Consider the following 23,839-nt stretch of genomic DNA (forward strand, 5'->3'; position numbering starts at 1 on the left):
TTTTTAAAAGCCAGTACTTTTTTACTTTTACTTAAGTACAAATGTTAATGTGGTAGTTTTACTTTTACTTGAGTACATTTTTGTCTGTGTATTTGTACTTTTACTTAAGTACATTTTTTGAGTACTTTCTCCACCACTGCACATAAGGCACATCCAAATACATCAAAAAATAGGCAAGATTTAGACAAACAAATATTAACAGTATTAAGGTGAAACAATGAATTCAAAAGTATCCATCTCACATATAGTTCAAATTTTGGCACTTCACCAATTTGAAATCACTTTTGGAAGTAAACCACCCTCCCAAAAAAATGCACCACTTTTATTGCCATTTCTTAGCTTTGATAAAAAAAAATAAAGCAAACAACTGGGATTATCTCCTCACGGGGGAACACATCAAGAGAATATAAGATACACAAGCTGATCACTTGTTAGTTTTTCTGCAGGGCATCAAGTTTGCAGCTCTACTGTTTGGAAGATTTTTTTGCTTTAGCGCAACAGAAGCTAGTCTAGATGCAGAGTGCACCTCTGGCTTTGTCAGCAGCATCTGGAGGGGGGAAGAAAAGTGTTTTCTCTGTTTTATTGACTGAAAGCGAGCTGCTCAGTGTGGAAGGAAGTTAATGAGCAGAGGCTAAGCAGTGGGAATCCAACTAGGGATGATTAATGTAATCATCAATAACAACGACAAGGACTTAGAGAAGTTTTCCCCCCCATCTTTTCGTGACGTTAGATCATGCCAGGTGCAGATGGACAGTGAATGTCCCACTCAGTGTTACTCTGTCCCTCTGTGGCCTGACTCTTTGGAATCGATGCCGAGGCTTCTTCGTGTTCAAGTGCATCATTAGACTCCCTGTCCTGGCAGGAAACCTCTGAATATCTGATAGAAGTCTGTGCGATGGAAAGCCACTGAAGCTTCGACTTGGTCAGACGGAGATCCAGTGCCAGAGCGGCTTCTTCCCCTTCCTCCACAGAGGAACCCAGCTCCTCGTCCTCTGCTCCCTCCTCTTCACGCCCTGCCTCCTCCACCGGACTCCGTTCATCCTCCGGCTCCGGATCGTCTCTCAGGGTCACAATTTCTCCCTCTCTCCCGTCAATCCCATCCGTCTCCACGCCTGCGAAAGGATCCGCGCCGCTGAGCAGTGCAGGTGCGTCTTCCCTGCCGGCGCCATCTGTGCCAAGGTCACTGCCAGCGGTGCGGCATTCCCAAGATGATTCATGTGAACTTCTGTCATCTGACAGAAGAGGAGAGAAGGAAAAAAATTGAGGTGATTGGTCATTGTAATTGCTCACTTGAGCTGCAGCCAAAGCCAAGATCAGAAAACAAACACTTTAGCTTCAATTTGCCCTGATGGTGTTCATGGGGGAGATCATCTGCGCAGTAAAACAAACGGCACAGCACATCAAAACAACGTTGTACCACATCTTTTCAAATTTTCTTTAAATCTGTACCTAGAGTTCAGTTTGACAACACATTTTTAGTTTCAAAACCAAGTCTATGATGTGATAAACACAAAAAATTAAGTAAAATTGTCAATTTATCATTGTTACTCGTCTTCAAAATGCCTGACAAAAGTATTCACCAACACTTGAAGTTTTTCAGATTTTTTGAGAAAATCACAAACATATGGGAATTTTATTGAGCTCTTATGGGATACACTGACAAAGTAGTAAATTATTGTAGAGGGTAAGTAGAAGCAAAAGAATTGGGGATTTTTAATCAATAATGCTCTGAAAAGTGGGGCATGCATTTATATTTATGGGATTTTTGTTTAGCTTAAGGTATCATTTTATAACCTAATCTTGTTAAACATCTGCTCAACTTTCTCCCTGACTAGTTTGCTGCGTTTCTAGGTTTTCATTATGCTGTTTGTCCACTAATATTCTCTTAAAACCAAGCATTTTACCTTTCTAATTATTACTTTGTGTTTGCCTATCACACAAAACTCCCCTGAAATACACTGAAGTTTGTAATTGCTATGTGACAAAATGTGAACAAGTAATAAATAAATATGTAAGACGCTGTATGTGACTGAATCAGGCTAAATTTAGCAGCAGTGCCCCAGACAGGTGGAGTTGAAACAAGTATGACGCCTCCGTCTGAGTAATAGCAACAGCTTAGTTCTGCCTCGTCCCCGAAAATCCCTCTCTTAGGGGCTCACTGACCCATATTTGTGGATGTTCAGGCAAAAAGGTTAAAGACTGCACGCACAGTCCCAGCCACATTTTTATACACACTCTCGGAGGCCAAAACAGCAAGAAGAGAGGAAAAAAAACCCAGCAACATTACTGGAAGTGGCATCCATATTTATGGCATCCTCTCCACCCTCTCTTAAAAGAGAACATGGCAGAAGTTTCTGAATGTCAGTGGGCGAGAATTCGCTTCACATTTCCAAAATGCCATGGCATTTGGGCAGCTTGCACCAATAAGAGGCTGAGAGGAGCAGAGGCGGGAAGGGGAAGGACTCGGGTTAAACACGGGAGACGGAGAGGAGCGTTTCTCCACATGGTGGCTAATTGCTGTGTTAATGGCAGGGATGGGGATTCTCATCGGTAAGAAGAAGCTACACACAGTTACACACTCACCTTTGAGGGGCTGCATGTTTGGCAAAGACGTGGCACACGTTGGATGAAGCTCTGGCTGGAGATGTTCATTTAGTGCCATATTGTCCCTGGTTCCTGCAAGACGACAGAAACACCGCCGACCTCAGTTACCCTCACATCCAACATGACGGCAGAAAAAAAACAACAACAAAAAAAACACTAAGCAGGTAGTAGCTTTTAAGACATGATGGAATGGATGAAGCACATTTAAGACTTTTTTTTTCTCCCCTTAACCACACAGCATACAAACATGCACTCACGTATGCAGTGCAGCGCTCACAGAAAGAGGATTCAGCTCCCTGTCATCCGTCTTCATTAGTGATGGCTGCACGCCTTTTAGGCTGACACCATATGCTCCTCGAAAGAGACTGTACACCATAATCCAGACGTTATAAATATAAACACCCTTGTAAGCGCACATAAACACAAGCGCAGAAGTATGCATGTGTGTAGTTCTTTTACAGAAACTACAAGCTGGTAAAAGTCAGACTAGTTCTACTGCGAGGTAAAAAACCCCCAAAAAAACAGATGCAACAATGGAGATGCATGGGAAATAAGAGTGGTGAACAGGGAACATTGTTATGAATGCATGTTGTAATGTGATATCAAAACAGTGAGTGATATCATGTGTGCTGAAATTGTGTCTTTGAGATTAAAAAGTTTCAACGTCCACATCGCCCTGAAAACAGCCAGGAAGAAACATGGTGGTGGCAGAGTCATGCTCTGGGGGGTCATTTTCCCCAGACTTGAAAGGAAAGTTGGTAAGAGTTGATGGAAGGATTACAGAAAACCGATTCGTGTCATGCCAGTTTCAAATTAAGGCTCTACTAGAAGAAGTTATATAAATCTTTAGTATTATATAAAAATTAAAAATAAAACTTAGTTCTTCTCCACTCTTCTATTATTACAGAACTGCTCGTCACAGAATGGCAAAAAAAAAAAGAAAAAAACTACAAGATGTGTTTTTCTTGGCCCCATTTCCAAAAACTCTGTTCAGATTGGTTAAAAATTATGAAGAGCAAATTTTTTTTCTTTGTTTGAGTTGTGCCAACATAGCCAGAAGGCAGGCATTATGCAAATCTGTTGCATGTTGATGTAAACAAATAACGGAAGAAAAGCCTGGGCCACAAAACAAGGCGGCTCAGCTGCTCTGTTTTCGTAGGGAGAGAATAACACCATTAACTCAGGGTTTTGGGAAGTTTATTTGTAACAAGGAGGGAAGAAAAAAAAACCCAAAAGGCAAAATGTGACCTTTAAAGTGACATCTTATAGGACAAAAATGCAAATTGCCAACAATGGTGAGAAAACACTGGATCTGTTTTACTGCAGAATGCAATTTGGATGAACACTAAAGGCTTCCTCGTTTTAAAAAAAAAAGGCAATTATTCAAAGGTGATTTATCCCAATTGATTAGTCTTTTTCACAATTATTCTCACTAATCTGACAAAGCATAATGGGTAAAGATTCACCAAATCTAAAATTATTTGAAATAAAAAACTTAAATTGATTTTTTTGTATATTTTTCTGGTGAAACAGTCAATAGAGACAGAAAATGTCCTAGTGGTAAATACTTGTCTTTAAAATCAAGCAGAAACTTTCAAGAATTAGACATTTTTACTCATTAATGCCTACAAATAAAGTAAATTGAATATCTGTTTCTCAAAACCGTTATTGACGATAATGCCATACCATTAATGTTCAAAACGGCAACCTCCATCACTTGCAATGGTGAGTGCAACGCCTTCTTGATGCACCCTGGAAAACCTCTTAAGGACTTTAAGCTGGTTTTAACAAGTAGTGCAAGTCTAGTTGATAGTCTGTTGTGCCAGGTTGCATCCAAATGTTTTTGGCAGGTGTTAAGAGAGCATCACAGGAAGATACTATCTGTTCCACACATGTAACCTAGACTAAACCGTGTCCAGAGGCAGGAAAATTCATTTCATCTGTCCAATAATTTTCAAATTCAGTCCTTACTCTTCCCTTTATCCAGCAACAAAGAAATGTTATAATAATGTGAAACCTCAAAAAGCCATATTTATAATAAAATACTGAAAACCAAAGAAAGATAAATGAGCTCATTTAGGTAGTCTGGAACCCAGTCCTTTGTAGCTGTGAAACATCTTTTTCAGTTAAAACGAGTCACTTAAGCAGCTGAAGTCTGTCAGTAGGATAAAATAAAGCTTTGAAGGTGCAGTCTGTAGCTTGACGCACCCTTCAAGGCTTCCATTTGCAGCGTTACAGTTCAGCTTGCACTTATTTAGCATGAAGTTAGGGCGGACTGCGAGAGCCCATCAATCTCAACTTCATCTAACTCACTACATCGATGTGATTGTTATTGTTTTCTGCCCTCTCTCATCCGTAGACAATGTAGTCGCTTCCCGTGTTCTCCGGGCTTCAGGTAGGCAGCCAAGGCCCTCCATCCTATCCTGTTTGGCTCTAATATCCATCAGCCCGACGTCCTATCACATCAAGGCCACCGACACTCGCCTCTCTTTCTCTATATCCTTGTCTCCCTAACTGTGGTGGACAGCGTGCTCATCAGGCACTCTGGGCCCTCGCCTACAAATTCCCTAATAACGGCACATTCCCCTAAATGTGTTTGTAATGTGGGCAATCATTTTCAGTAATGGATGCTTGTCAGTTTTATGGCGAAGAGAATGACGGTCTCATGACAGCGCACCTCCAGCCAGCCACAGCCCCTCCACCTTTCACATGATAGTGTAACATCGCCCTCCGGTGGCAAAAAGGAGGAAGTGTTTTGCTTGTGAAGAGGTTTGGTCACTTGGATTTACACAGACCATTTGAGTTAGAATGTTACTTTAGATAATACACAACATTCTTTGCTTATAGGAATTAAAAAGATTGAGGATTGACTTTCAGTTCTACATTCTTACTTCTGGATCCTAAAGGATTTTTTCTTTATCAAGTTTTTTTTTTTTTACTTCAGCTGAATATAATGATACTACTTTGCTTACAAAAAGGCTTTAAATCCCTAAATGAACTGTTAATAATGAATTAACTATTAAATAATTAAATAACTATTAAAACTGTATTTTATAAAGTTTCTGGTGAACCTCAACATAAGAAATAAACTGGATTTCAGAAATCTTCATATCCCCTAATCTTTCTTTGTACTTTAAATGATGGACCAGCTCAAAATGTTGCATATTTTTTTAAGTGGAAGTGAAACTCATCCAGCCATTGATCCACTGAAGAGGTACAACAGGAGCAAGTCAAAATAATGTAGAATTTTTAAAAAATTTAAATGAACAAATAAATATCTGAAAAGTGTGGCATGCCTTTGATTATGAATTGTACAAATCCATCCAAATTTTTTTATTTTAATGGCCATCCATCAAACTTAGCAGGTCAGGCAAAGAGAGCATTAATCAGGATCAGCTATTTGGCTCTCAGTTGATCATGACAACAAGAAAGCATATCCTAAATTAAAGCCAAATTTAAATCTTGTTCCTAGTTCGCCACATGCCATGAACAACACACAGTAAACATGAAACTGTCATATTTTTTGCAAAAAGATGTTTTTTAAATGTACTTTTTCTGTACACAAAAACAATCTACTTTGAGTTGCCTTTCTGATAAAATCCCACATAAATATATTAAAGGTTTGTGGCTAATCTGAAAGCATGAATACTTTTGCTAGCACTTTTCTTCCATCTCCCTCCCCCATCTACAATATGTACCAGGCCAGCTGGATCAATACAAACGATGCGTGTTGATGAGGTGGTCTGGTTGCGTCGATGGTATCATGAACAAACACATGAGCTGGTGGTCAATGGAGTCGACACATGGTAAAAGGCGGGTACGAGGTGGCATGTTTTCTGGGCATCTGCCCAGATTTGTTCTGGCATGACATACAGAGGAGGGGGGGGGCATGGATGGGCTAAGTGGGGCAGAAGGAATACATACTCCCAATTCCCACAGATACGTGGTAGGTCAAGCCTGAGACGCAGCCAGAGGGGAGAGACAGAGAGGTACAACGTTGTAAATACAAAACCTTATTGATATGTTATAGTTAATAGAGGAAGAGTGGACATACATGTATTTACACCTCAGCAGTAGATGTGTGGCATGCAGAGTTTTGGGGAATTTAGAGTTAACCAATATATACTTTTCACACAAAAAAATGACAGGGAAACTAATATTAAAATATATATATATAAATAAGCTTTAAAAATATACATTTTCTACTCTTTTTGTGAAAGAAAGTGTTGTGTCCACTGTCAGTAGTGGTGACGGATCTGTTGAGGAAAGGTTAATACACAGGATAAACATGAACAGTGACACAGCTGTGTTTGCTCATGGTGTGGTTGAGAGACTGTGTTCTCAGTGTCGCCTGTCTTGGTAAACACAGAAATTGATACAAAAAGAGCCTGAAATTATCAATTAAATACACTTGAAAATGTACAAATTTGGGCTAAAGTCCAAACTGGCAACAAAGATATTAATTCTTGTAACAACAGTAAAAACAGTTGAGGATTATGTTAGGCTCTCAGTATTTACTACAGTATAATCTATTTCTTATTTGTTTTTAACCCACCTGGTAAACTCCACAATCCTGAGACTTCCAAGGTTTTTAACTTCCTCTCCAAATCTGCAACTCTGTTTCCCAGGATCCTTCAGAACAGAAATAAAAGGCAAGGTTTCTATACACACTTAGTCTGTGTTTGTCTGTCTTATCCAAGTGTTTGTCTTTGAGGATGAGGGCTCATATAACAGTTACTACTGAAGTGTGTCAGGTGGTGGTGTTGGAAGTAAAATGGTAAGACTGAATCTGAAAAGTGTGGCGTGCCTTTGTATGCAGAATCCCTTATGTAAATACTGACATAAAATCAAGTGCATGATATATGTCACCTAAAGTAAGGTTAGGTTGTAAAACAATGACTGCTGATGAGGGAATTCATGCAGCTGAGAGGTGTTTTGGAGCAAAGATGCATCTAAAAGTTGCAGGGTAGCATCTCTCATGGACTGGACTTGAGCACCTCTGCCACAGTTAAAAGAAAACAATAAGAAGTCATTTTTAAAGTTCACTAACAACCATAGAGAGGGAGACAAAAACACATGCAAGAAAATGCCCTGGTCAGATGAACCCAAAACTTTTTAACCTCAATATAAAATGGAGGAAACATGACACTTCATATTGCTTTGAATACACCCGCCAGATGGTGGAACATGGTGGTGGCAGCATCATGCTAGACAGACAAGCTAAACAGAGCTGCAGGTTGCTTAGATCAAAGTATATTTGTGCATTAAATGGCCTAGTCAAAGTTCATACCAAAACTGAGAATCTCTACCAAGACTTGAAAAATCTTTTTCCAGACACTCTGCTCAATCTGGGAGAGCTGGAGCGATTTTGTCAAGTAGTATGATTAGTCAATAAATATAAGTGCAAGGCAAACTTTTCAGTATTTTTTTAATTTATAAAACTTATTAACACCTTAGAGTCCCAGTTTATGGCGTTTCAACTAAAGACCTAGAGGTTGGAGTCCTTGTCAAACTGTGTTTTTGACTAAAATCCCAGAGGGTTCCTAAAAGGGGTGCGGGTTTTAATGTTTTTATCTTTTTTCAAAATCTCTTTCTCTTTCTCACCGTTTATTCAATGTCATGCTGTTTTTATTTTAATTATGTAAAGCACTTTGAAATGCCTTGCTGCTGAAATGTGCTATACAAATAAAATGTGATTGATTGATTGATTGATTAAAAATGTACTAGTTTCTCTCTACTTTAATATTATGCTCCATCTTGAGTTGGCCTACCATATCATAAGTCCCAGTAAAATGTTGCAGTTCAAGATTACTAGGTGACCAAATGTGGAAGAGTTAAAAAAAAATTTTTTTTAAACTACTTTTTGCATGACTCTGTACCGGTTTGTGTGCCTCTGGTGCTGGATGACCAGATTCTTCTCATGGATGGTCTCCAGCAGAGCGGTGGCAAGTGACTTGAGGTCAGAGATGGACTGAGGTGTGGCAGGTAAGCTGCAGCCCTGCTCCTCCAGGAGCATCTCCTGGACTAAAAAAAAATGGAACAAAAGTGACATCGGTGTGACAGGAAAAACAGGACCGAAATGTTCTAAAACAGAGGAGTGGAGCCACAATCTACTAATAATGCATCAACAAAACCTTTAAAAGCAGACATCAGAGAAAACAGGTTGACAGAATGAGAGGGGGGGGAAACAGCGTGACAAGAGTAAGACAAAGACGGAGTGTTAGAAACAGCTGTCTGCTAGGTGACACCTCCCTAACTTTAACTCCAGAACCCACTGTGCTGCTTCTGCCAGCGACTGTCAGTCATCATGGCAGCCTCATTTCCCTGCCAGTGGCACTCTGCACCACTGAGAATACAATTAAAAACACAGTTGGTGTCCGAATGGTGGCTTGAGGGATCGGCAAAACATAGGTTATTAAATAATTTAGTAAAAAACACGGCTTGAGACGGGAAAACTAGATTAATTTACTGATGACAATGAAGATATCTAATCAAATTTGGGAGATAAAACCGAGGTGACAGGCACGGTCTCGCCAGCTTTTTTTTTTTTCTTTTACGCTTTCCAGATGAACAGCTCTGTGTTTTATGTTTTGTATTTAAAGTGAGCTCAACAGTTGGTGTTTTCACCTTGTTTGGCTGACAGCACTCCTGTAAGGGGAACGCTGTTTGATCTCCCATATGCGCTGGAGCTTTTCCTCCTCTCGAGGGCCGTCTGTGGAGAGGAAACCAGACAACAAAGCTTGATGAATGATTTGAGTTTATGCAGCTTCCTTCACAAAAAAAAAAAAAAACCTGCAACAGAAGCATTTACCTTGTACTTCATGATGTTTGATTTGAGCAGGTTCACCTCCTCCTGAAGTTGTGAGAGCCGGTCGTGTAAATACCTACCGTGAAAGCGATTAAAAATGCGATCAGCGTCAAAGCGCAGATGGTTAGAGGCTTTTTATATGCAAGACATGACAGTTCTAAGTTCTGGAAAATGGTAATTCTGAACATGGCAGAAGGCGATACATGAAATAATAAAGTTCAGGTACATTAATGTGCCAAGGTTTTGAATCATCCCCAACTTGTTTATACTCTGCTTTGAAAACAGTAAACTTTTGCACAGTGGTGCACAGCTTCAGTTTACATCCATAAATAAAAGCTACATGCTTTTTGGAGCCCTTGACATCTCATGTTTATGGACTGGACCTGGACAGAACCCACACATTTGCAGGGAGAACATGAAAACTCCATGCAAAAAGGCCCAAAGCTGCGGTTCAAACAGATAACCTCACTGTTACAAGCCTACAGTGGAAACACTTAATAAAAGATACACAGTGTTTTCTATTCACTTGTTTTCCATGCAGAGTGCATCCACATCAATGATGCGCGACTCATGGTTCCCTAAAATGTGGTTCAGTTCAACATTCAGCCGGTCAGCCTTCTCCCTGAAAACGATGCGTTCTGCTTTAACGTCCTGCAACTCGTCCATCAAGGCTTTCATGGTGTGCTCCATCTCCTCCATCTACAAACACGTGACAAGGTCAAAGGTTTCTGTGACGTACAGCTTGAAACTTCACAAGTTGCTTTCATTATTCAAGAAATGAGAAGCCTCACATTATGATTGTACTAGCACTACAATTGTAGCCTTGGAGTCATCAGACAGAAAACGTTAACCTCCTATGGTAAAATAAAATTTTGTCTTATGTATTTATAGCCAAATAATGACAAGTTATCCTGAATGTCAGGACTGCAGAGGTAAAATGCAGGAGAATGGCTGTTGAGGAGGCAAAGAAAAAGTGTCTTATATGACACCAATACACAATATCTACCAACAAGGAGTCTCAGTTGTTTTTGTTTGATCAGTGGTCACAATCTTTAATATTTTATAAAAGTCAGCATGAGACCATTAGTGAAATAAATAAAAGCAGGGTTTAACAAAGTCTACCAATTTAACTTGCAATTAATTTTATTTGACATCTTTTGTACGGTGTTGCAATGGAGCATAGTAACATACAAGGATATAAAATTTTAAAAGTAATGTATTTTGTTCAAGCAACGTGAGAGAAAACATGTCACCTGTCGCCCTGCTCTTTCTAGCTGAGAAACCAAGTCCTCTCGTTCATGTGCAGGAAAGTGGCGGACCCCCACCTCTTCATCTCCCAGCCTCTGTCGAGTGATGGTCATCCTCAGCAGCTGCAAGAAAAACACATTAAATTAATTTCCTTCAAACACATGTGTTCTCCTTCATGTTTATTCTTTTAGTGGATCTTTGTGAGAGCACCTTGTTGTCCCCCTGGGCCTCAGCCAGTCTCTGATTGAGGTCCTTCACCTCCTCTGTGAGTTTCCTCACTCGTTCCCTGGAGTCCCTCAACAGCTGACCCAGGTTCACCTGAGGAAGGAAAAGAGGGGAAAGTGGATCAATGCAAAGCCACTTGATTCCTCACAAAAGCTTGCAGATACACTAATAAAACCTTCAAGGCGGACATAAATGTTTTTGTCAATAAGATCTAACAAAAAAAGTATTGCCAGAAAATGAGATAAGACAATAAATTCTCCAAGACATTATTGCGTAAGAGTTTCTGTTGTCGTATGTAACATAACTACAATCAGTATTGATAAGTAAAGTTAAACAATGAGAAGTTAGTCTGGTTTAAATTAGATTTGATTATCTTTGTTGTGAACAGTAACTCACCTGATTACGTTTTTCTGGTGGCAAAGAAGGATCCCCATCCTGAAACGAGAAAAATTTACAGTTGAAATCAGAAGTTTACATACAATAAGAGACGCACACCTTCTTTCTCACTGTCCATTTTATGTTGGTTAGAATTACTATCATTATTTTTATTTACTAAATGCCACAATAAGAAGAGAAAGTGGTCAGATATGTATTTATCAATGTCCTTAAAATCAGAAGTAAAATATACATTACGTTTCTATTCAGTTCTATTTTGTTTTTCTGCATGTTGAACTACTCACAATAAGTTCCCTGTACTTCTTCTTCAGTCCCTGGTGGCGCTCTCTCAGCTGGTTGGCCATCAGCTTGTACTGGTCTCTCTCCTGTTGGCATGTGTCCAGCTCTTTGGACAGGATGAGCAGTGCCTCCTTTTTACTCTCCAACTTGCGTTTACACATCAGGAACTGAAACATGGAGTGAACAGAAAACAGTAAAGTAACGTTACAAAATGAATTAAGAGTGGATTAGGCTTCAAGTTATGTCTAGGTTGACATTTTTATTTTTCTTAACAAGCAGCCAAACTTTCTTATATTTAGAATTAGTCTTGGCAAGTCTTCCTGGCTTTCAAGTTGTCTCCTATAGTCTCTTGAACTCTATTTTTTATAGAGTTCTAGTTCTGTGACAACAGTTAAGCTAAAATAAGTAATATTTGCAAATTTAAAAAAAAAAATGATACCAAAACAGATCATTTAACTTGGAAAACCACACATCATCTCTTGAAATGATTCCAATATTGTGCTTCTTATTGACAATTCAGGAAGTGACATAACTTTCAATTAAAAGACTCAATAGTTTGTGTGGGCTGAAGAAGAATGAGTTTAAATATGAAACTTTTGTTACATAGATTATTAAAAACCTGAACTAAGCCAATGTCACATTGTTTCAATAAATCCTAAAAAGATCACAGTTTTGTTTCTTTTGAATGTCAGCAACAGTACCATATCTGCTCAAATATGAAAACATAGACTAATAAATGGAAAAGACAACGACCTAAAAAGCTAGCTGTGCTATTGGAATTCAGTCATTATTGCAATATCACGATGTGAAATACTTTAATACAAATGTATCAAACTTGTGGGACATTGTTATAATAATAAAAACAAAAAGTAAAAGTTTGCAATTGGTTGTTTTCCTGATTATTGTTCAGTCCCACTGGCAACAATTGAGAAACATCTAATAGTCATGTTTTTGGAAAGTAATGAAAAAAATTCCTGCACAGACCTGACAAGAGATGAGAATTGCATTGTTGAACTTAAATGTGTGCCTGTTGCTTGGATAGCTCTCTGGGTAAATTGATTATAACATGCTATGTTATATCAAAATGTGCTATCTTTGTTATTTCTATGCAGATTCATACGGAAGCGCATGGCTATCACGCAGGGAAATAAAATTGGAGCGCTATCACGTTATAACGTGATACGTATCTTGTTAAAACGTGATACGTATCTTGTTAAAGCGTGATACTTATCTTGTTAAAGCGTGATACGTATCTTGTTAAAGCGTGATACGTATCTTGTTAAAGCGTGATACGTATCTTGTTAAAACGTGATACGTATCTTGTTAAAACGTGATACGTATCTTGTATAAACGTAATAATTTTATGTCCAGGAAGTGGCGATATTATGCTAGGCTATTACAGTGGCTAACAGGAATTGGTCGGGTTTCCCTTCATGTTTGGTCTACACGGATACGGATGCTGCTTTGCACTGTGGATAAAACCATTAATAGCATGCTACTCTGAGCAGGATCCTAAAYAGAACGGGSCTGCACAGAAGGAAACGTCAATTCGGTTCTCTAGCTGTGGCGGCGTTCCTGACTGTCTGGATCGAAGCTGAAGTTGGCTTCCGATTGTAGCTTCTGACTCGGGAAATGGCTAAAGAGCGATAATAAGATAAAGATAAAGCGATTATTTTTCACGTCACCTTTTTGTAATTATGTACGAAAAGGTTTTTAAATCTCTCATTTTTGAAGTTTCACAATTCAGATAAAGGTTTCGCAAATCACAAACTAGGTTTGAAATATTCTGCCATTGGCGTAGAATAATTTACTCCAGATTTGAAGTGTCAATGTATGTTCGTTTTTAAAGCAGAACAGATTATTTCTTAACATTTATATGTTAAATATAATTTACATGATTAGTTACTTATTTACACAGTCATATGTCAAGTCATATGTTAAGTATAATTTACATAATTATTATTCACCTAATTTAACTTGGTTGTACATAATTACAAAAAGGTGACGTGAAAAATAATTAAATTCAAAGCTTTTTTTATGATTTATTTTGGAGAGAGGAAGTCTTTTATTTTGAAGAATTCTTAAAAGGATCTAGTTTTGTCTTTTGCCACCATCTAGCCTACTGTTGATTTCGGTTGCTTGGTTACAAACAGCCGTTGCCGTTGTTCAGCAAGTGTACTGTTAAAAAAAATCTGAACAGAAATTGTTCAGCAAATACATCTGAGCCTCCGTTTTAATCGCTCTTTAGCCATTTCCCGAATCAGAAGCTACAATCGGAAGCCAACTTCAGCTTCGATCCAGACAGTCAGGAACGCCGCCACAGCTAGAGAACCGAATTGACGTTTCCTTCTGTGCAGGCCCGTTCTATTTAGGATCCTGCTCAGAGTAGCATGCTATTAATGGTTTTAWCCACAGTGCAAAGCAGCATCCGTATCCGTGTAGACCAAACATGAAGGGAAACCTGACCAATTCCTGTTAGCCACTGTAATAGCCTGGCATAATATCGCCACTTCCTGGATACAAAATTATCAGTTTTATACAAGATACGTATCGCGTTTATACAAGATACGTAACACGTTTTAACAAGATACGCATCGCGTTATAACAAGATACGCATCGCGTTATAACAAGATACGCATCGCGTTATAAGATACGCATCGCGTTATAACAAGATACGCATCGCGTTATAACGTGATAGCGCTCGAAAAAAATTTTTTCTGCGTGATAGCAATGCGCTTCCGTAGATTCACCAAAGAAATGTAATAAAGTGCATTACCAGTTCATCATTCTAGGAGCATTGATAACTTAATAATAACAACAAAAGAATAGAAATAATAACGTTACCAGAGCTACAGCAGAGCAGAGTAACCATTATCTTGCTTGTAACCATATTGTAGCTGAAGGTGAATGTGCAAAAGTATACATTTTTTTGACATGTAAAGTGCTTTACAAAAGTATTCATAACCCTCAAGTACATACTATGTCTTATTGAGTTTTTTTGTGTTTGAGCAACAGAAATTGGTAGCAATTTCAAGCAAACATCCTGATAACCAGGTGGGCCTACAGGTGTGTTTCACCTGTAATTAGCTGCTCCGTGCGTTCCCACACCTTGTCGGATGCTATATAGACTTTAAATATTTGCCATTTTGAGCCACAGCTAAAAGCCTTGGTGAAGACCTCAGCGGCTGAGTCTATGTGGCGGTAACGAGTTCATGACTCTGTTCATCAGACACACCTGCTGGTTCCATATGGACAAGAGAAGCATCTGTTAAAGCCGCCCGTCTCAGAAGCAGCGGTTCTCGGTGTTTATCTTTCCTCTTACCTCGCTGACCAGTCCCTGCCAGTCGCTCTCACTCCTCTTAGAAGACTGCATTATTGTAAAATGTAGAAATGTCAGGATACAGGATGAACACCGCTCCCTCGCCTCCTCCTCCGTTTGTTTATCATGCAACGTCACTTTTTGCCACAGCTGTCAAAATGAAACCACTTCCGGTAGAACCGTCAAAATAAAATGACGCTTCGCTCAAGGGAGGAAATTCATTTTCATTACTGGGGGTACAGTAAACATGGAGATTTCTTAAGAGCAATTTTTTTTTTGTTGTTGTTTTTTTGTGTGTGGGTGTCGGCAAAGTTATCGTGAAATGTTACGTAAAATGAGCAAATGGAACATTATCGCCAGGGGGAAATAGGGTGGGACGTAGAGCACGAGACGGAGGACTTTATAATTGTCCTCTTTATTCATGCAAGAGGACCACATTCGTAATATTTACAAACCAAGGGAGGTCATTTGCGGAAGGACTTTTTTCTTGTCCTCACTTTTTTTGTCCTGCTGTGTTTTACTATTTAGATCTAAAGATGGTGTGAAGTTTGGTTAAATAGAGCTGAGTTATGGTTAGGAAAAATGTCAGGGTTTGACATAAATGTAAACACAAAGTCTTCAGTTTGCGTAAAAGAATGTGGGTGTTATTTATAATTACGTTGCGTCCGGATGTCAACAGGGTGGAGCAAGCACACGGAACAGAATCTATTACACAGGAAGCCAGAGGGACAGATGAAGACGGCCCCGTGTAAGTTATTTTCACGATCTTATTTGAAATGTTGCCGAGTAAAATCTTGATATGTTTACCTAAAGTCGGCTACATGGAAAACCAAATCTCATTTTTGCCTTTTGGTATAAGATTTTTATTTTTATTTTTCGAAGTAACACATAATGTTTTGCTATTTTGTATAATATTATAGTTCTTATTAGTAGTAGTAATAGGCTACTATCCTGAATGTCTGATGTTTGAGGGCTTAGCATGCAGGGCATTTTACTTGGTAGGCCAGTGCACTTTTGGGTCAGTACATGAGATCCTATAAAGGTCTATAAACGTTTTTCGATCATTTTCCGACGTTGAGCTGGCCGAATAACGTTTCTTGCGTGCTGCTCATTTTGGTTACATCAGTGCTTGTATGGCAGACCCCTTTATCATAAAATTGGTTTCACCACACTTATGTTCCAGATTTCAGAAACTGGTTTATGACTATAGCAGAATTACATTACTGATACATAGTCAAGACGGAATAAGTATTCTGTCCTGACAGAATACTAATTTAAGATTTAAAATAAATGTAAAGATTTTTTTAATCTTAAAAAAAAAAAAAAATTAAAAATTGCCTGCACAGTGGTGCAGTTGGTATTACTTTTGTCTTGCAGCAAGAAGGTCCTGGGTTTGAATCCCAGACCAAGGTTTTTCTGCATGGAGTTTGCATGTTCTCCTCCGTGCATACAGGGATTCTCTGGCTTCCTCCCACAGTCCAAAGACATGACTGTGAGGTTGATTGGTCTCTCTAAATTCTCCCTTATTGTTGGTGTGGGCATGCATGATTGTTTGCCTCTGTGTTGACTTGCAATGGAGGCACCAGCATCCCACTAGGGATAAGTGTGTAAGATAATGAATAGATGGATTTGAATAAAATTTTTAAAGATTTTTAAAAAAGGCATCACTTTGGAATGGGTTAATAGTTGCACATTTAGCCTTTTTTTAAGTGCATTATGTTTGTTGGAAGAGAATAAATGTAAAATTCTTTGCAAACTTCTGAAGCATGTCTTCAAGTTCACAAAGTTTTTTATTCTCCACATATCCCATAATGCTGAGCTATTGTGGCTATTTTAACTAGTTATAATCATGTTAGTGTCACCCTTCAAATGACGAATCTGGTTATGTCAAAATACATTTTTAGGTATCTAGAATGTAATGGATAATCAGACAAAACCAATTTTATGTTAAAACGGCCTGCCGTACAACAAGGACAACCGGAGACGGCAGAATCGAAACCCAGAGAGATAATGTGCCGAAAAAAAGGGTAGTCATGGGTTTAGGCCTAGGGTTAGATAATCTGCAGGCAGATGCTGCCAAATGTGTGAAAATTACGTATTTTTCATAGAACTGGGCTGTAAAGACTCAATGGAAAAGTTGGATAAGAGTCGGACAGGGGCAGAAATTCGGATTTGGGTTGCACTTGCCTGTTGTATGAACATAGCCATAGAAACTGTGTGTGTTGGTGTGCTGTGTGTCGCTGGAGGCAAACACATTTTTCCCAGACTGTTTGGTCAGGATTGGTAAATTATTCAGAATATTCAATTATAATATAACTGAGAGCAATATTAGGCTACTTTTGTAATAATATGAGCTTTGTTATCATTAATTATTATGATTTAACTTCTAGGTGAAACGATTCTTATAGTTTCTTGTTTTTGTGTTTAATTGCTATTTTTATACAGCTTTTATTTCTATGTGGAAAATCTTGGCACTTTGTCAGTGTTTAGATTTTTTTCTGTCTTTATTGCAACACTACATAAATACATGTTGACAGTTTTATAATGTCTGTCTCTTTTCTACAGGTTACCTGGAGCACAAACATGGATAATAACAAGCAGGTCCCACAAAAGTTACCAGTGATGCATCAAGTGATAAAATGTATCGAAGAGGGCGACTTAACAAATCTTAAAAAGTTACTGCGAGAATACCCTATAAATGGTCTTTATCCGTACAGTAAACTAAACGATAATGTAACCCCTCTGACTGCTGCTCTTATAAACCATAAGATGCGTTTGTTTACATACCTCCTAGAACAAGGTTCAGACCCAAATCTTGCCTCGACCAATGGGTGGACACCTTTGCATTATGTCTCACAAGCCAAAGCTCTAATTGGTTTTGTAGAAAAACTTCTTGAAGCAAAAGCAGATCCTAATGGGTGGAGGCCTGGGGAACTTGTGATGCCTACACCACTACAAACTGCTGCCAGTCATGAAAGAGAAGATGTTGTTGAAATGCTCCTCTCTGCTAAAGCAAAGGTGTTGTTGTTACCACCACGACACCTCGACAGTCTGAAAACCAACAAAAACATAGCTCGGATTATTCATAATTTGGGATCTAAAGGAAATTTTTCTTGCTCCAAAATTTGTTATTTTTTGGATGCTGAAATCGCTGTGGGACAGGAAACCCCAGAGAAGGTTTTCAAAGATTTTCATAAGCACATGTTACTGGAGGATCCTGACAGCCATTTGACCATGATTGAAGTGCTGTTCACTGTGATTGGGCTCAGAGCAGAAGAATATAAACGGAGAAGTATTCAATGGCTTAAGGAAATGAATAATTTAAACCTATATGTAACAAGTGCAATTAGACGTTTACAAAATATCCCAAAAGGATCAGTGAGAACAGTAGTTGATACGTTAAATGCAGTTTTCTGCACAATGGACGACATACCAAATGAACATTCATCTAAAAGAGAGACATACAACATGGGAGGCTGTTCTGGAAATGCAAGCAGGACTTGAAATTTGGGGGGCTGTTCTCCCAACAATTTATGTGATAACACAGAAAACAAAGGGCATCAACAGCTGGGAATCAGATGTTATTGAAACACTGAGCAAAACAGTCTGTCCTTTTGTAGATGACCAGTACCCCTCTGATATCAGGACCTACACATATGGCATATTTGCAAACTTGCTGTCATCTAAGAACTTTCAGTCAGGCTGTATAAAATCAGTACCTGAGGACATATTGATATATGCAGACATCAAAATGAACGACAAGCTAAAAGAAGGACTAAAATATCTAAAATCATTTTTAGACAACCCACAGTCTGAGTGTGATGAAAGCTCTACTGTGGCTAAATCCAAAAAAAAGAAGAAAAAGAAGAAGAAGACAAAGAAAGAAGAGAAAGAAGACCCAAGCTGTGGTGATGATACAACTGCTTCTGATGCAGAAATAACTACTGTAGCAAAGTTAGTCTCAAATGTAAGGCCATTTAATGACAGTCCCACCAAAGCATCACCATTAAGAAAAAGGCTTCCAATCAGCAAAAGGTGGAATGACAAGCTTAAAAAACTCGTAAGCATCGATGAAAGCAAAGTGACAAGAATACAGGGCATTATTTATGAAAATACTGAAGAATTTCACATAGCAAAGGGAAGTGATGGAACTGAAGTATTCCTAGGACTGAGAGATGATGGCACAGAAGTTGCAATTAAACGAATGTCTAAAAGCAACTATAAAACTCTGAAGAATGAGGAAGGAATCCTTCGACTGCCAGAACTAGATCATCACTCTATTGTACGATACATTGATCATGCAGAGGATGAAAACTTTGGATATCTTGCTCTCCAGCTTTGCGAGTACACTTTGGACGAACATATCAGTGCTGGTAGTATTGATGCCCTACAGAGGAAGAAACTCGTCTTAGAGCTTCTTGAAAGTTTAAAAGTGCTTCACTGTCAAAATCCTCAGATTTTCCATCGTGATTTAAAGCCACAGAACGTTTTAATCGGTAAGAACATTCAAGATTTTATCTTTATAATGCTCATGGTGTAGATCCGTTTTTCATATTGCTATAATATAACTGCTGAATAGTCTGGACTGTTGTTCTTTGTCTACATTGGTTATTATTATTTGCTCCTTATAATAATAGTAACCAATAAATAGGATAATGCTTTAGGTTTGCAAATAATATAAGTAGACATTGATCAAGTTAGAAAATTATTTCTAAAGGAAACCATGCAAACTTGTTTTAAAGGTTTATTTCGAACATGAAAAGTATAAAATCACACACATGCACAAGGAATGCAAAAGACAAATATTTTTGTTTTAACATGCTTGAAAAGGAGTAGGAAGAAGTAAGAAACTTATGAACTCCTACCTCATAACCCCCTACAATATTTTCACATGGACCCTCATTATAAAAAGAAAAGATACATTATCATCTCACTATTCATTTCCTGTAGCTGAACATTATGTTAAAGTTGTCTGTAATAATACTACTTTATTTTAATCTTCAGAACTGAAAACATAATAATCTTCCACACCACTCCCTTTTCATGATTTGTCCTCCAGATGTTATGGGGAAGTCAAGACTGGCTGATTTTGGGATAAGTAGACGTTTACCCAAAGACCAAACAACGCACCAAACAGTAGCTGCAGGAACAAAGTGCTGGAAAGCCAGAGAGTCTCTAGAGGAGGGGTGCATTGTGTCGTACAAGTCAACCACTGATGTACAGGTGAGTTTTCCTGCAATGCTTACTTGTCTATTGACAATGTAAGATAAAAAAAAAAATTCAGTAACACTGTATTTTTACATGGTCATTACAGAGCAACTTTCAATGCAAAGTTGCTCTAAAAGTTGCATTGAAAGTCCATTAAAAGTGTCAACTTTGCATTAAATTATAATTATTTACCAAATTATGCAAAGTTGGCACTTTTAATGGCCTTTTATTGCAACTTTGCATTAATTTACTGCATGACCACGTCATGACAACAGTCAAAGACTTTCATAAAGCCTCCTTTGTGTTCATGACAGGTGTTATGTCATGACTATGACGGTGTCATGTCAGCCTCATATACACTACGTCAAATAAAGTGCTACCAAAAAATCTAATGTTTTACCTTTTAAGGTTGCAGGGATGCTGATTTATTATATCCTGTCTGGAGGAAAACATCCATTCAACATCGGCAAATCCTTTCAACTGGAAGCAAACATTGACGAAGGGAAGTACAGTTTGGATGATGTTCAGGATGTTGTGGCAAAAGATCTCATTGAATGGATGATCAACAAAGAACCAATAGACAGACCGAGAGTTGAACAATGCCTCAGTCACCCCTTCTTCTGGCCATATGTGAAGTAAGACTACAACACAAATCTGTTTATTCATTCTTATACATTATAAATAAAATTCAGCATATACTCTGTTTTCACTTTTGCTTTTTCTAAATGTTACCTAAATTGTGATATTATGCCATCAGAACTTGTTTACACAATGGAGCACTCTACTATATTATCATATCCGCTTTGCTCTTTTCTTTCATTCCACACATGGTTTAACACTTAATTAAACATATTTTTGTGTCTCTTTACAGAAAAGTTGAATACCTGAAAAAAGTTGGTAACAGAGAGGAAGTGGCAAAATATCAAAATGCAGACCAGGAACTTATAGACTCGCTTGAAAAATATGCAGATCATGGAGCCTTCTCACAGTGGAAGCAAAAGGTGAGTGCTGTACAAAAAAATATCTCAATATCTCTAGTAAGTCATATCTATGACATGACTAACTGGACTATAAGCTATAGTGAGTTTTCTTTCTAATAAAAGTGTCTCTGTTTCTGATAGCAGAAACAATGTTTAAGTACTAAACTTGACATCATAAATATCAATTGTCCTGGGATACCAGCACCTCATTTTTTCACTATCTATGTTGCATGTTCTGATTTGAGAATGTGCAATTTGGATTAAAAAAATCCATGTGAAGAAGGAAAATTTATGCCATCTTTTTTGTTTTTCTTTCTTTCTTGAGTTTCCACAAGAACTGGTTCAAAAGATGGAAGGCAAGAAAAAAGCCTACCCTGACAACATTCTAGGATTGCTACGTTTCATACGCAATATGCATGAGCACTAGTAAGTTCAGCTGTTACAAATTTTTTCTAAACTTCCATTTTAGGTGCAAAGACTCATTAAATTAGTAAAGATCCGCTTTGTCTTTTGTGTCAGTTTTTTTTTCCATTTGCATATACGAGTGACGTTATGCACTGATGGTTCAGATATTGTTGATGTTGCATAATAGCAGCAGGAGCTACAACATAAACACAAAGTTTTCAGAACAAGAACATAAACAGCTGTAAATTGTCATGTGATTCAAAACATTAGTGAGATATTTACTCGGTTAAATTTTTCTCCATGTTCACAGTGCTGAAGATGCTTCCAAAACTGACGTCCTTGAATTATTTCCTGATCTGTTTGGAGCTGTCTTCAAGTACGCTAAAGACAAAGGGTGGAATCAACAGGTCCCACTGAATGAAATGTTTCAGAGTGAAGACTCTCGCAGCATGTTTGTGATGCCTTCCCCAAACATCGAGGAGCAGCTGGGGGTTCCAGTTCAGGAGTCTCAACCCAGTAACCTGGATTGAATTCAAATTCAGAGGCTTAAAAACACAAAGAAATGACTGAATCTTATGCAGGTTGTTTAGTTTACATGTCATATGTTAATACTAATACAGTAATATCAATTCAGTTATTAAGTTATGTAACAATCCTTTACTTGATAAGCTTTGAACATGTTTTTACAAACGCAAATGCATTGTAAAACCTCATTAACTAGAAATGAGGTTTGATTTTTAAAATGGACGTAATAGACTAAATGTTTTTTTCTGCATCTGTGAGGACTTTGCATATGGTGATTATCAGTATCATATTTATCTGTACTTCAGACTTGTCTGCTGCTGTTTAATTCATTTTACAACATACCTTGCTTCTTTCCCAACATGAGCTACATAAAACCCTCATTACTATTACTGTACAGAAATGAGATGTTGAAACCAAAGATTATGTTTTATATATCATGTTGTTTATCAAAGTATCAATAATTACTTTTAATTAATTGATTTCTTCATAATGTAGAAATGTTTGGGATTTTACCAGTTTTATATTTTCAATGCAATACTAAACTAAAAGATCTACTTTATAGGATTTAGTCTATTTTTCTCTATTATTTTTATCTTCATTATATGTCTGCTTATACAAAATTTGAAAAATAAAGGAACCTTATTTGAACATATATTTTTAAATGATTCTCTTGTACCACCTTGTATCTGTTATAGGGTCCTAATTTTAATGGGTAAAAAAAACAACAATGTTGCAAAAATGTTGCATGCTGCAAAGTGTTTCTCTGATTATTGTGAATAGGCCATTGTTTGCCTTATGTGATAAGCTTTCAGCGCTCTGTTTTTCCCATCGGACTGATTCAGCTAAAGAGATAGATTTCTAGATTTCACATTTGTAGTTTGAGACAACAGTAGAGTTTTGCTATTTTTGATTGTGTGTTTTATTTTCTCTTGAATCTTTCACTTTGCCTTCACTGGTTTGGTTTACTGTTCAAAATGAAGTTTTTACAGTATTTTAATTTTTTTTTAATGAATTATGTATCGCTGTGTTTTCTATTAAGTATTTTGCTCTGGGACAACAAAAATAAATTACGTATTTATTTTGAAAATTATAATTTTGTCTTGTCATTTATGTGTGTCATTTATTTTTGGTGATTCTAATTGTCATAAGACAAGTGAATTTGATCTGCTTTAACTTCAAGTAGTGAGAAAAAAATGTGAATGAAAAAGAACATGAAATTTGTTTTGTTCTGATGTTTTTATATGTATTTAATCATTCTAATGTCTGGATTTGGATGAAGCTTGCCGATAAATCTTTCTGCACTAAGAGGCTTTAAACAACTGAGATGCCATTTTATGCATATTTTTAACTTTTCCACTAAGTATAATAATTCTCCTTAAAGATAGTGTAAACTGACAGAAAATATTTTTTCCACACGTCTTTACAATATCTTTTCACTTTTATTTCACTCAACTGAATGAATGTACAGCAGTTTTTAACAGAAACATTCAATAAGCTTCAAACTAGATCTCACTAAAGAATTACAAAGCTTGCATATTTTTTTTATTTACTTGCAATGCCATTCATCTTACTAAAAGCATTTGAAGTCTTTGTCAGGTTTGTCTAAAAATAAGTTGACTTTTTAAATGTCATGCTCTTGCAAGCTGAATCAACTGATTCTTGTTAGTAAGTGCAAAGAACTGTTAAGAACAGGTAGTGGCATCGGAGTCCTGATTATATGTACACCTGGTAAGGAGTCAATTTTTTTTTTTAAGAATGAAAAATAAAAAGAAAAAAGGCTCTTAGATTCACTGGACTTATTTACATGCATTTTTTTTTCTTTCAGATGCTTAAAAAAAATCT

The 23,839-nt window shown here is 37.5% G+C and overlaps 2 protein-coding genes across 6 annotated transcripts; one reads left to right on the top strand and one right to left on the bottom strand.

Annotated features, from left to right (window-relative positions):
* Positions 1-63: 63 nt before the first annotated feature.
* Positions 64-15,036, bottom strand: ccdc149a (coiled-coil domain containing 149a). Of its 3 annotated transcripts, none has more exons than XM_008435820.2 (13): positions 14,883-15,036; positions 11,566-11,727; positions 11,282-11,320; positions 10,871-10,978; positions 10,666-10,782; positions 9,939-10,111; positions 9,416-9,488; positions 9,232-9,316; positions 8,484-8,628; positions 7,160-7,236; positions 6,529-6,561; positions 2,584-2,676; positions 64-1,232 (listed from the first exon to the last, which is right to left on the bottom strand). In XM_008435820.2, the coding sequence occupies exons 1-13, from the start codon at positions 14,931-14,933 to the stop codon at positions 727-729; spliced, it is 1,662 nt and encodes a 553-aa protein (XP_008434042.1). In that variant the 5' UTR covers positions 14,934-15,036; the 3' UTR covers positions 64-726. The 3 variants fall into 3 exon arrangements, with proteins under 3 accessions (XP_008434042.1, XP_008434043.1, XP_008434044.1); XM_008435821.1 differs by having other exon boundaries at positions 14,796-14,885; XM_008435822.2 differs by lacking the exon at positions 6,529-6,561.
* Positions 15,037-15,160: 124 nt separating this feature from the next.
* On the top strand, positions 15,161-23,771 carry LOC103480695 (serine/threonine-protein kinase/endoribonuclease IRE1-like). 3 transcript variants are annotated; one of them, XM_017310607.1, is made up of 7 exons: positions 15,161-15,627; positions 17,445-19,375; positions 19,939-20,102; positions 20,496-20,722; positions 20,959-21,088; positions 21,393-21,493; positions 21,783-23,771. In XM_017310607.1, the coding sequence occupies exons 2-7, from the start codon at positions 18,283-18,285 to the stop codon at positions 22,000-22,002; spliced, it is 1,935 nt and encodes a 644-aa protein (XP_017166096.1). In that variant the 5' UTR covers positions 15,161-15,627; positions 17,445-18,282; the 3' UTR covers positions 22,003-23,771. The 3 variants fall into 3 exon arrangements, with proteins under 3 accessions (XP_017166096.1, XP_017166097.1, XP_008434045.2); XM_017310608.1 differs by lacking the exon at positions 15,161-15,627 and adding an exon at positions 17,000-17,162; XM_008435823.2 differs by lacking the exons at positions 15,161-15,627; positions 17,445-19,375 and having other exon boundaries at positions 19,663-20,102.
* Positions 23,772-23,839: the final 68 nt, after the last annotated feature.

The sequence above is a fragment of the Poecilia reticulata genome, linkage group LG18 (assembly GCF_000633615.1).
Source record: "Poecilia reticulata strain Guanapo linkage group LG18, Guppy_female_1.0+MT, whole genome shotgun sequence".
Taxonomy (NCBI): Eukaryota; Metazoa; Chordata; class Actinopteri; order Cyprinodontiformes; family Poeciliidae; genus Poecilia; species Poecilia reticulata.